At 44.8% G+C, this 11,031-nt stretch overlaps 3 protein-coding genes across 3 annotated transcripts; 1 reads left to right on the top strand and 2 right to left on the bottom strand.

The window, feature by feature from the left end:
* Positions 1-806: 806 nt before the first annotated feature.
* Positions 807-2,182, bottom strand: BDW43DRAFT_221655 (putative oxidoreductase, 2OG-Fe(II) oxygenase family). The gene is made up of 2 exons (XM_032039409.1): positions 1,775-2,182; positions 807-1,726 (listed from the first exon to the last, which is right to left on the bottom strand). The coding sequence occupies exons 1-2, from the start codon at positions 2,135-2,137 to the stop codon at positions 1,028-1,030; spliced, it is 1,062 nt and encodes a 353-aa protein (XP_031895034.1). The 5' UTR covers positions 2,138-2,182; the 3' UTR covers positions 807-1,027.
* Positions 2,183-7,911: 5,729 nt separating this feature from the next.
* On the top strand, positions 7,912-9,216 carry BDW43DRAFT_221647 (RNase P/RNase MRP complex subunit). The gene is made up of 2 exons (XM_032039408.1): positions 7,912-8,507; positions 8,601-9,216. The coding sequence occupies exons 1-2, from the start codon at positions 7,982-7,984 to the stop codon at positions 8,810-8,812; spliced, it is 738 nt and encodes a 245-aa protein (XP_031895033.1). The 5' UTR covers positions 7,912-7,981; the 3' UTR covers positions 8,813-9,216.
* Position 9,217: 1 nt separating this feature from the next.
* BDW43DRAFT_221644 (tRNA splicing endonuclease subunit SEN34) lies at positions 9,218-10,938 on the bottom strand. The gene is made up of 2 exons (XM_032039407.1): positions 10,861-10,938; positions 9,218-10,640 (listed from the first exon to the last, which is right to left on the bottom strand). Exon 2 carries the CDS (start codon positions 10,591-10,593, stop codon positions 9,667-9,669), a length of 927 nt encoding a protein of 308 aa, XP_031895032.1. The 5' UTR covers positions 10,594-10,640; positions 10,861-10,938; the 3' UTR covers positions 9,218-9,666.
* Between the last annotated feature and the right edge of the window lie 93 nt (positions 10,939-11,031).

Below are 11,031 nucleotides of genomic sequence, written 5' to 3'. Positions count from 1 at the left end.
AGCATCCAAGCTCCCATAGGCACTGTAATTGAAAGATGGAGCAAGAAAGAAATGGAATGGCAGAGAATGTACAAATCAATAACTTATGAAATCCTCGTAACAAAGATGTATAACCCGCCAATCTTCCGACGCAAGTCTAACGGACCGCATCAATGCAGGCGTATCTGTTTGCTTCACCCCTTAGAGCATCGTACCATCCAATAAGTAAGAGCTTATCATAGAATTAATAGTACGTAGAGCTTCGTTTAATGCTTTCAGTCTAGAGATCACTAGATTGAATGCTTTAAGACTCTTAAAGATGGCCGATATGAGATGTACAGACCTTAAGCTGTAAGCGGTGGGCCGACTAGTATGTGACTATTAGTATTCTTTGCATATAATATAATGTCCGAGCACATGGTTTGAGAGATAGTGTAAGGTAATGACCCTCCTTAGTGATCATGTCAAGTTAAACGGCTCTTTTGAAACACTAGTGGCTCAAAGGCAGGAACCGAAATACAACGCCAAAAAATGTTAGACTGCCCAAATCAACCGGTGGGGGAGGGGGAGGGGGTGTTCCTAATTTTATATATTTGGCGTTTGCTTGGGATGAACCTCGTTGACTTGTTATTTAAGTGTGTAGACATGCAAGAATCATCTATATGCTGGCCTAAGGGATAACAAAAGGCTGGAACTAGGCCTAGTACGAATAGTAAACGCAGCGATATGCGGAAATAGCTAAAAAGGAAAGACAAACTAAACAAGTAGCTCAATTCATGCTATAAAGTAGATCTGATGTTTCTTTTCTATTTCTCTTGCGCAATTTGTATAGAAGTAAAGAGAAACACTTATTAGACGTTCGCGGAATCCGCCCACGTAAAGACATCAACTCAATTTATAAGGGAATCAATAGCCCGTAATCAGAATCATTCGTCTAGTCCACCATACAGATCCAAGTATCTCAACCGAAGGTCATACCAAGCGCCTTAATATCTCATCCTCTTCAGACTGGCAATCATACGAGATACCACATCCCCAAAGAACGCAATCAAACCCCAATCCTCCGACTCATCATCTCTGTCCCAATATAACTCTTCAAATCCACATCATCCAACCTCCCTCTAGTCCCAAACGCCCGCCTCAAAACCCACTCCCTACTCCTAACATCCTCCTCCTCTCCATCCAACTCCGGAATCAAATCAGAACCCTCCACCTGCCTCAAAACAACCTCATCCTCCGGCCTCGCAAAATACGCCAGACTATATCTCGTCCAATCCGCCTGCTCGCCAGGCGGCGCCACAATCCGATGAATATTCGACCGCAACAACCCATTCGTAAACTTCACCATCGCATCACCTAGATTCACAATTGCGTGACCCGGTAAGGGCCGCACGTAGACCCATTCTGCGTCCGCGCCGGGCGGCAAGACCTGCAGCCCGCCGAGCCGGTTGAAGAGGATGGTTATGCTACCGAAGTCGGTGTGTGCGCCCATGGCTGTGCGGCGGTCTTGGGACGGCTGCGGGGGGGCTTTGATGAAGCGGACTTGGTCGCCGCTTCGGAAGTGGAGGCGATGGAGATCTGTGAGGGTTGACAGGGGGAGGTGGAGGGTTTTGGCTAGGAGGGTTAGGAGGAGGGTGGTGATTGAGTGGGCGGTTTGGGTGAAGGATGTTAGGGTTGGGAGGGCTGTTTGGAGGAGGGGCGGGGATGGGAGGGGCGGGGTTAGGTTTAGGATGTCGTCTTTGGAGACCTGGCAGTTTGTTAGATGTGGAGGTATATGGTGGTTGGGTAGATGTACGTTGTAGAATTCGTTTCGGTCTCGGTTGCCTTGTCGGTCGGCTAGGGCTGCGCCTTGGGCTTTGTATCCTGAGTAGCTGTTTTGACTGCTGAAGTCATATTTTTGCTTCTCAGACAGGCTGAGGTCAAAAAGGGATTTGCCGGTTTCGAAGAGGTCGTCCGTGTCCTTGAGGATGCTGATGCCTGTGTCTGAGTCTTGGAGGTTGAGGTAGAAGAAGCCGATGTCGCGGCATGCTTGCATTAGTCTTGTCACTTCGGCTTCATCGTGAGCTTGGAGCTTAGATAGCGAGAGTCGGAATAAGGGGGCTGTTGGGACGTCGTTTGGGAATGGAGGTATTCCGGGGAAGTTGTCGTGAGTGTTCATTTTGAGGTGTTTTCTTTTTTCACTATGAGTTGCTATGAAACTTGAGACAGATACCGATACTACCCTTGATATATACTCAAGCCCTAAAGCGGGGAAGAGGAGAAGCCGAGGATATTGGGTATTTCTAACAGGTAACCGACGAGGTTACATTAGAGTGATATATCCTTACGGAGATTCAAGCCGGCCAATGTAAACATTCCGCAATCATTACAAATACCTAGCTGAACCTCTTGCACCTTTGCGCTTCTTGACGCCTTGGAAACCCTAATACGTGTTTGCCATAGAGTATCTCTACGCATCAGTTATGGATCAAGGTTCCAAATTCAAGATTATTAGCTAGCCGTTTAATACTAGATTATGGCCTTCGATTCAACGCCAGGGATCAATGTTCCTTTAGAATAGTGGATTACTCTATGTCTAAGACTGATAGGCATCTTCACTGTCCTCTTTTACCGGTACTTCGGAAAGCTAAAGGTAAGTAGTATATTGGTCTCACTTACGATTGTGCGTGTAAACTATAGGGTTATTGAATTGAACTAGTCCCCATGGTGTTATATTCTTCTAGTTATTTGTATCCTAGGTGTTATTATAGGATCACTTACCTGACCTTAATCGTAGGGTTCGATGTTTCAGTTGCTAGTCTTACTAACTCCAGGCATGGGGTCCTGCAGTGATCATTCAGACGAGATCTGGTTTTAATATTCTGCCGCGGACGGTTTATGCAGAGCTATGCTTTACTGTGGTATCAACACCACTTGTAAGCTACTCACTAACTTTGAACATCTTTATCCGCCAGCCTGGCTCTCTGAGAGACGTAAATATATAACTCTAAAGTGGATAGCTGGAGGTTAGTGCAGGTTCACACAGTCGTTAAGATCATAGATTACAATATAAATTCTATTTTATATTTGTACTTCCTATCCTGTCTAAATGATTATTGCTATTAGCTTAGTCTCAACCAATTCTATCAAAGAGCATTTTTCCTGAAGTAGTACATGTTTTATAAAGGTAATAAGAACAAAATACCAATTACTTTAAAAGATTGAAACCTGACATATATACACTTTATTAGATAGCTACTTAAAAATATAATTGATACAACTTGGAGTATATTAAAGAATCTCATGTATTATTCTCCCTGTATCTCCTTATTGGCTCAATTAGTTACAGTACAAGATAAAGCCTGCTTACTGTTGTCAAGTCGCTTGAAATCACTTGGGACACATTGATGAGAAATATAATGGCCAATCAATATGATGATGATATTGGAGCTATCTATCTAGACTTTCAAGCGTGAGGGGAAAGAGAAGGAAGTGTTGTGGGGGCGCGAGACGTGTGCGGGGAAACAAGCATTACCTAAGCAAGCTATGTACAAACAGTACAAACACCAACAATGTGCCCAATTCGTCACAAGAAATAGGCGCAACATTTGAATTGTTATAACAAAGTTTTATCGAGATATATGCGTGAATATAACCACTGCCAAGCTCTGTATGAAGATCGTAAGATAGCAAGGAATTGGTTTCAATTATTTTAGAATGCTAGGTATAGATCGATGTTTTGAAAAATGCTCATGAGTTGTACCATTGTAAACCATGCAAGGGATGAGGTAGGGATTTATGTACAAACAACGACACAGGTATGTTGCTGTCTTCTAATGTCTGCACTAAAAGCCCATTTTGTTCTCCTTCCTTTTAGATACGCACCTTCTATCGGAAAGGCCGCAATAGCCTGTAAAGTCCTAGCTAGGTATTTCTTGATAATACTTGTCTAACAAGAGTGGCACACTGTTTATAGTTTACAATATAACGTATATTGAGATGCATTCTTATCCAGGAAAGCGCAGGGACTTACGATAACCAATGCTCAATGGTGAGAATGTCCATTGGAATTTATTGTACCCAAGATGGTTCTTTGGTGAGGGTACTGGATAAACCACGCCAAACGGAACTGGAATCCTTTCAAACTTATTCCTTTGTGCATTAAGAGGTAAGTAAGCGAGAAAGGGAAACGAACGTTAAATTTGAAGTCAACAGCGCCAGGTAGGCCTTGCTATATTCACAATCTGCGTTATCCTCGAGGTTAGACTGGCCTATACAGCCAAGAGCATCATCTGTAGGTCTGTCTGCACTGTTCTCAACAATTTAGAACCTCAGTTAGTACAAACAAATGAGATGGAATGGTTTTGTCTGACTCATCGGCTTGTTGCAAATTAATGAACCCCCCATTTCATTACTCCTTGGTCCTATCATCAATTTCCATGACATCAAGGAAACCCTAATGCGCTGTTTCTTGGGGATCATCTGGTCATTATTGCCCTTAGGAGTAATGTCCCTTTTGATAGTAAAATTTTGGTAGGTGTTTGCTGCGAGGTTTACGGATACGCCCTACTACAAGACGATTAATGACTTATTCACCGGATCCTTAGATGTTCATGCCCACAGATCATCAGATAAATTGGAGACCTATCCGTCTGCTATAGAATCTCCGTGCTGTTATTTAAGCCACTCCTCCATCTAGCCGCTTTAGGAGACCCGGAAGACCTGGAGTCTTAAGAGCTACCATCTCAAAATCTCTTTGCACAGTCTGCGTGGCAAACCATTCGCCGTTCCCTGTCTGCGAACACTTCTTCCAGGAGCATTAAATGAAGTGAATCCCAATCGGCACACTCTAACTCCTGTACTGAACGACTATGTTCCGAGGTAAGTCAACAGCCTGTCCCCTTTGACAGTAGAGCGTCCTCTTTCTAGTATGTCTAAATAACAAAACCTGCCAGCTTGTCTCCTGAGAGACCGGACAAAGCCGCAAAAGCGATATCTGCCGATCAAGCGTTACTCTATTGCATGTGGTGGCCAAAGGTACCATTTAGGGAGCTTTGTATCATGACTTTCCTTTGAGTTTGGCTTTTGATATGGGATGGCCAAGGAGACGAAACTTTAGAGGTAGTGCCGGCCAGTCTTTACGGGACAGTACTTTGCTCTTTGTTAGGAAAAGGTTGAACCTATAGCCTAGTATGAACTCGGCCTTTTCAGTCGAATCAGAGTATGCTTTCATCCAGAGATTCGGTGCTATTGGAGACTTTATTAACCAGGCTTACAATACGGGTATGTCGATGTTGACGAGTCCTTTGCTTCGATAGAAAAAGAGAAAATACTCACAAGGTCTAAAGCAAAAGAAGATATTCATCGAGGAGATCGAGCTGGTTATATCCACACCTAAAGTGGAGCAACAATTTCATCTACGGCAACATTTGCCCACAACCGAAGAGTATTGGAAATATCGACAAGGTACTACTAACCTTATGGGCGTGATCTTTGCTGCAACAGAGTAAGGCAACCGCTATTCTTTCTGCAGATATATCGGACACTAATAAACCTTGAAGACTCTGTCACCGAACGAGAATGCCCAGCTAAATCATACCTCTGGTATCAGACCAACACAATAATTTCGCTGTTAATCAACACTAATTTTTTTTTCTTTCTTCTCAGAAATAAACTGACTGGATACAGGACAAATGATCTTCTATCGCTTAAAAAAAAGAAATTATCTGTACCTTTCCTTCTCTGTTGACTTCGACTATGGTTGGATATAATGATGCTTACTGAAACCTTCCCGCGGGGAACGGAGAAGTTAATCAGCCTTGTTCGACTGCTTTATAAGTCTCTTGGTGACCTTCAGAAGGCTAGTGATATCGTAGCTACCCAATTGGAGGCTACTGTTGCTAATTTCAGGAACACACGGGAAAACCTGGAAGCACAGATTGAAAACCAGTCCGTTAGAAGTATTTGGGAAATCATGTTGGTTACTATGGACACGATTGCTCAATGGATGTATGTTACTATTTTTCAGGCCTTAATCGTTCTACTCTGACAAGGCAGCCAGACTTATCACTCCCTGGTATGATAACGTTATCCCTATAACTATTGAATGAGTTGAGAGTCGGAGAGATAAGATCTAGAAGTTTATACCACACTAGTGAGATACATAGTTGTTTTGGTATTACTAGTTTCTTCGTGATCCTTATTCCTTTACTACTTGCCCTATCGCTTACAAGGTATATGCGAAGTGGGCATAGTATCAAACCAATATCTCACTCTACTAAGGTGGCTTTATGTTTAACCAATAGCAAATTACTGCGATGTCCTTTAGACTAGGAAAAGTATAATGCGCCCTAGACCTCTCTAGGCTGAGCTACCGGATGGTATTTTCTAGTCTATACTATTTTCCCTTTACTTTTATTTTTATTTTTTTTTATTTTTTTTTTGTTGGTGGGGGGGGGGGGGGGAGAGATCAAAGCTCAGACCAGTGTGGTCTCCATAATAATGAAAAATTGGGATACCGTGCCATCTGCAGTACTTTTGTGCGATTATAGTTGATCTAGACAGAGTTTCGCTGTTGATCAGGGCTAGAGCTGCAAGCGAAATAATAGATATCAGACATAACACAAAAACGTCCAGGTAAACACTATACATGGCAGAGGGACTCCCGGACATCCTCCCATTATTCCTAATCGTGACATTAATTCGTCCCTCGATGATCGCTGACTAACATCAGGCACATCGGAAATGCAACGAGGACATACCTTTTGCTCTGAGGGCTGAAAGCTAGAAATAGTATGGTACAAGGATTGTCAGTGTACAGGATAGCCTCTTGCAGATTTTCTGATAATGCCAAGTCGGAATCCTCAGAATCACTTCAACCTACATCGTACAAAGATACCTGAGGGTATCCATTGACAAGGTACTGATCACTCGTTCATGGGATCGGCCCTCCCCACAATTAGACCCCGGGATGGTCATGGCAAGGAGGTCTAGCCACAATGCAAAGTACACATCAACTCAAGAGAGCTATTACACGTATGTCGAATGTATGCAGCACAGCATTGAAGCATGTTGATAAATGCTGGACAATCTGTGGAATCTCCGCTTTCGCCCGTGCTGCATCCATGTCACTTCCCCCCGGGCTATCACCCTCCTTGAGCATCATTCATGCCCACAATTGCATACTAATCACCCCTTGAGTATTTCCGGCTGGGTATTTCCAGGTATACATGGTAGTCCAAAGCTCATTCATTTTTGAAGGGAAAAGGTGTTACAGCTGGTGAAGAAGAGGAAGTCAAACATGGACCTGAGCCGATTTCCGAGCATTGAAAGACACTTGAATGGACTTGAAGAGACTGAAGCCAAACTTGCGGAACTGGCTCGCAAGTGATATCTATGCTGTGGCTGTTTTGTTATTACAGACACTGATTTGGTTACGTCCGTCAGATAGTTGCGTCAATAAAAGAGGAAGGACAGGGTCAATCAATTAGTATACAACGATAGTTGGTTGCTAACTAGTAGTAGTGAAAGGTTCCCCTCATCCTGCGGTCCACTTGTTGACCATGGAGAGGCTAATAGTGTAGCCTATACTTAGAGCGCTTTCCTTTGAATACAGATAATCCGCTAATATAACTACAATACGAAGCCTATGGAACAGGAGACAAGAAATCATAAATAGCAGCTTATAAGCGTACTCGATTGTGTATCTCCGCTTGTACTTAGTCGTTTCATTATAGTACCGCTGGATACGATGACACGATATAATATTTAGAATCCGCAGCTGAATAGTATAGTTAAACAAATGATACAATAACTAGTATAAGGTAAATTCTGCCGGCAGATTCATAAGAAAGCCAGCTCTTACAGATGGGCAACCATACTCCGCTTATCAACACGAAAAAGTCCCGATAACAAACCAAATTTCCTCACCAACACCCTTCCAACTGTCATCACAAACGACTCAACCTCTACTAATTTCCAATACCCCATAAAACCCCAGACAGCAAAAAAGAAAACTAAAAAAATGACCGCCCCAAAACCCCACATAGGAGAAACCCTCCTCAGGCGCGCTCACACCCCCGAAACATCCTCTCAACTCTTCATCGAACGCATCAAACAAAAACCCCTCTACCTACGCCCAACATCGCCCACCCCAGCCGATAATCGCGACCGCCGCCGCCACTACCGCCTCCAAAAGAAATCCTACTTTCTCCGCAAACAGAAACCGCGGCCGCTGTCCGCGCGCGAGAAGCGCGCCACCGGCATCTACAACCTCCCCAAGGACGAGTGCAAGTATGCCGTTTTCAAGGGCCTGCATGCCATGTGGGTGGAGTATATGCGGGAGATACTGGATGTTAATGCGCGGAAGTTGGAAGAGCTCAATGTGACGGCGCTGTCGCATGGGAGTAAGTTGGTTAGTGCGGATTTTCATGGGGCGGAGGTGGAGGTCGTGAGGAGTCGGTGTGCGGGGAGGGTTGGGGTGAAGGGGATTGTGGTTCGGGATACGAAGTTCACATTTGTGGTTGTTACCGAGGGGGATGAGGTTAAGAGTGAGTTTTATTTCCTTCTTCCCTTTTTTTTTTGGTTTTGGTGGTGGAAGGGGTGTTTTAATGGGGGAGGTTTTGACTGATGTGTTGGGATAGCTTTGCCGAAAGAACAGACGATTTTTCGCTTTCGTGTGCCGTTACCTGCGTCTGATCAGGATGTTATGGATGTGACGGCTGGTGCGGATGCCAGGGCCAATAGCGACAATAAGAAGGAGCTTACATTTGAGCTTCATGGAAGTCAGTTTCAGAATCGGCCGGTTGATCGTGCCAATAAGAAGTTTAAGTGGCGGAATGTGGATTACCTTTGATTGACGGTGTCGGGTTCTATTGCTTATGCTTTAACAATCTTGTCGATACTCTATGGGGGGATAGGCCCCGGGCCCGACAAAGAGGGATGGCAATCATTTGACTGTCATGGGGTCGGTGGTACTCATGGGCTGCAGGACTGCAGGCGCGAGGGATCCCCGGTATCGATTCTATATGGAAGATAGTATAGTCGGCGTAGTCGCCAGATTGCTTCCCAGACACGCAGGACCAGGCTTTCGGCTTCCTGTGATCCCATCCGCTGACATCGAACTCGCACAGTTTCAGGCCGGATAGCTGCGTCTCAAAAGGCTGCCGCTCCGTTTTCTATGCCCCTACGTTGAAAGACTTGTCTCTTATGCTACAGGGACGTAGGCTACGATTACAGGCGATTAATGAATATTTGAAGGACTTGATATTGATGTATTTCAATGGGTATCATATAAGAAAAGATAGATGTTGTTCAGAGTAATAAAGAAGACAGCACTTCTAAGTTGTAATCGAGTCTCTTGTAGTGAGACTTGACCTATGATGTTTCGTAGTAGGGTCGCATCGTCAAACACGTGAAATGGTTAGACAGGCCGTTCATCTATGCCCCTAGCCTCAACAGAGGACGTGCATGCTTTGATGGCTAATATGTATTGCTCGTGAGCTTCTGCCAAGACAGTGGCGAACCGTGTATATTAAGCGCCAACGGCCGTGTTTCTGTTGATAGGCCGGAGGACTACCACACAGGATGTGTCGAGGGCTCCAAGTACCTTCCAGGCAGTCTTCTGCTGAGCGATGTGCCTGTGTCGTCCACGAGAGCGACATAAAGACAGTAGTCCAATGAAGTCTGATACCCTAGTCTGACACTCTTTCACATTCCTGCCCACTCGATACTAAAAGTCCGTACATTCTCTGCGTCGGCAGGGTCTTCCTTCTTTTCAGCACCGCCAATAAGGAACCCCTTCTTCACACCAGTACCCAATCGACCTCCGGCGACAATTTCCATCAGATCGAGTTCCTCATCCCATTCGGCAGAGGCGACTAAGAAGTGAGAATGGAATCGCAAGGGGTCTCCAGGATAGGCAAGATACTGGCAACCAAATCGAAGCCCGGGGGACAAGAAATAACCCCCGGCATGAAGGTGTGCGAACAATGGATAAGACGAGGGAACCTGCGGCAGGGGCAAGAGCTGCTCAGCAGAAGGCTCCGCAGGGAGAGGGGGGCGAGCCGTTGCGGGCGTAATTCCCATGGCATTCTCGGGATTGAGAGAAGTCGAGGTACGGCGAGAGGTAGTTTGACTATTGCCTCCGAAAAGCTCCAGCGACGGGTCGCTCTTCGGCTCATCGCCGACAGCACGTTCAGATTCAGATATCTCAGAAGTTTGTTTGGATTTGGCAGCTTTGGCTTTCTTTTCTTCTAATTTCTTTAACGTTTTGTCTCTCAGTTGTTCTTTCCGGCTAGTCTGCAGCCGCGTCGCTTGGATGCCTTGGAACTCTAGCTCACGGAGATACTTCTGGCGGTCTTCCTCCATGAGGGCCTTCATGCCTTGATTCTGAACTTTTACCTCGTCTACAATGCAAGCTACACCTTTCTCCACCAGCAGCCTCGCCTCCTCCGGCATCAGCTCCAGGGGCAATCCCAAGAAGACATTTTGCTGTGGGATTTGCGGTAGGGTACCAATCAACACACCACAGATATGATACTCGCGTCTCAAATACGTGACGGCATCAATCGAGAAGAGATAGTAGTTACCCGCGATATACGAGATCGGGATGGGGAGGATGGGATCGGTAGCCATTTTGTTTTCTATTGTGTGAGAAGGTGCTCAAAATTATAATTCCACTGCTACCACAAGGTCCTGATGTTAGCGTATTGCTTGACACAAGATATGCAAAGTACAAAGTAGTAGAGAAAGAATGCAAGTCATTTTTAATACGTTTCTCAGTCACATGTGCTCGGTTTATTGAGATTAAAATTGAGCTTCAGGGGATTGACAGATTATAGTATATGTATAATCATGCAAAAAAACTAAGGTAGCATAAGAAAAAAAAATTTGAAAACTTACCATCAAATACAAGAGTACATGGCCAAATACAGGGACACTCTGGAGTTTGACCAGCAAAACCAGAGATCTGTTGAGAACTGAAGCCGTAGTAGTCGGTGATGAGAAAAGAAAGCAAATTCTTTGGTGGGCGAAGCTCTCTTTAAAAAAGCTAAACCCTGATGGAGCCATCCC

The sequence above is a fragment of the Aspergillus alliaceus genome, assembly GCF_009176365.1.
Source record: "Aspergillus alliaceus strain CBS 536.65 unplaced genomic scaffold BDW43scaffold_69, whole genome shotgun sequence".
NCBI lineage: Eukaryota > Fungi > Ascomycota > Eurotiomycetes > Eurotiales > Aspergillaceae > Aspergillus > Aspergillus alliaceus.
The sequence above is the reverse complement of the archived record's forward strand: the minus strand, read 5'-3'. Positions and strand labels throughout refer to the sequence as shown.

Bases quoted from the DNA above. Each gene is read 5' to 3' on its own strand.
- BDW43DRAFT_221655 (XM_032039409.1), bottom strand. From the start codon at position 2,137: ATGAACACTCACGACAACTTCCCCGGAATACCTCCATTCCCAAACGAC. The intron at 1,727-1,774 runs GTACATCTACCC...ACAAACTGCCAG, and splicing joins ACCGAAACGAATTCTACAAC to GTCTCCAAAGACGACATCCT.
- BDW43DRAFT_221644 (XM_032039407.1), bottom strand. From the start codon at position 10,593: ATGGCTACCGATCCCATCCTCCCCATCCCGATCTCGTATATCGCGGGT.
- BDW43DRAFT_221647 (XM_032039408.1), top strand. From the start codon at position 7,982: ATGACCGCCCCAAAACCCCACATAGGAGAAACCCTCCTCAGGCGCGCT. The intron at 8,508-8,600 runs GTGAGTTTTATT...GTGTTGGGATAG, and splicing joins CGAGGGGGATGAGGTTAAGA to CTTTGCCGAAAGAACAGACG.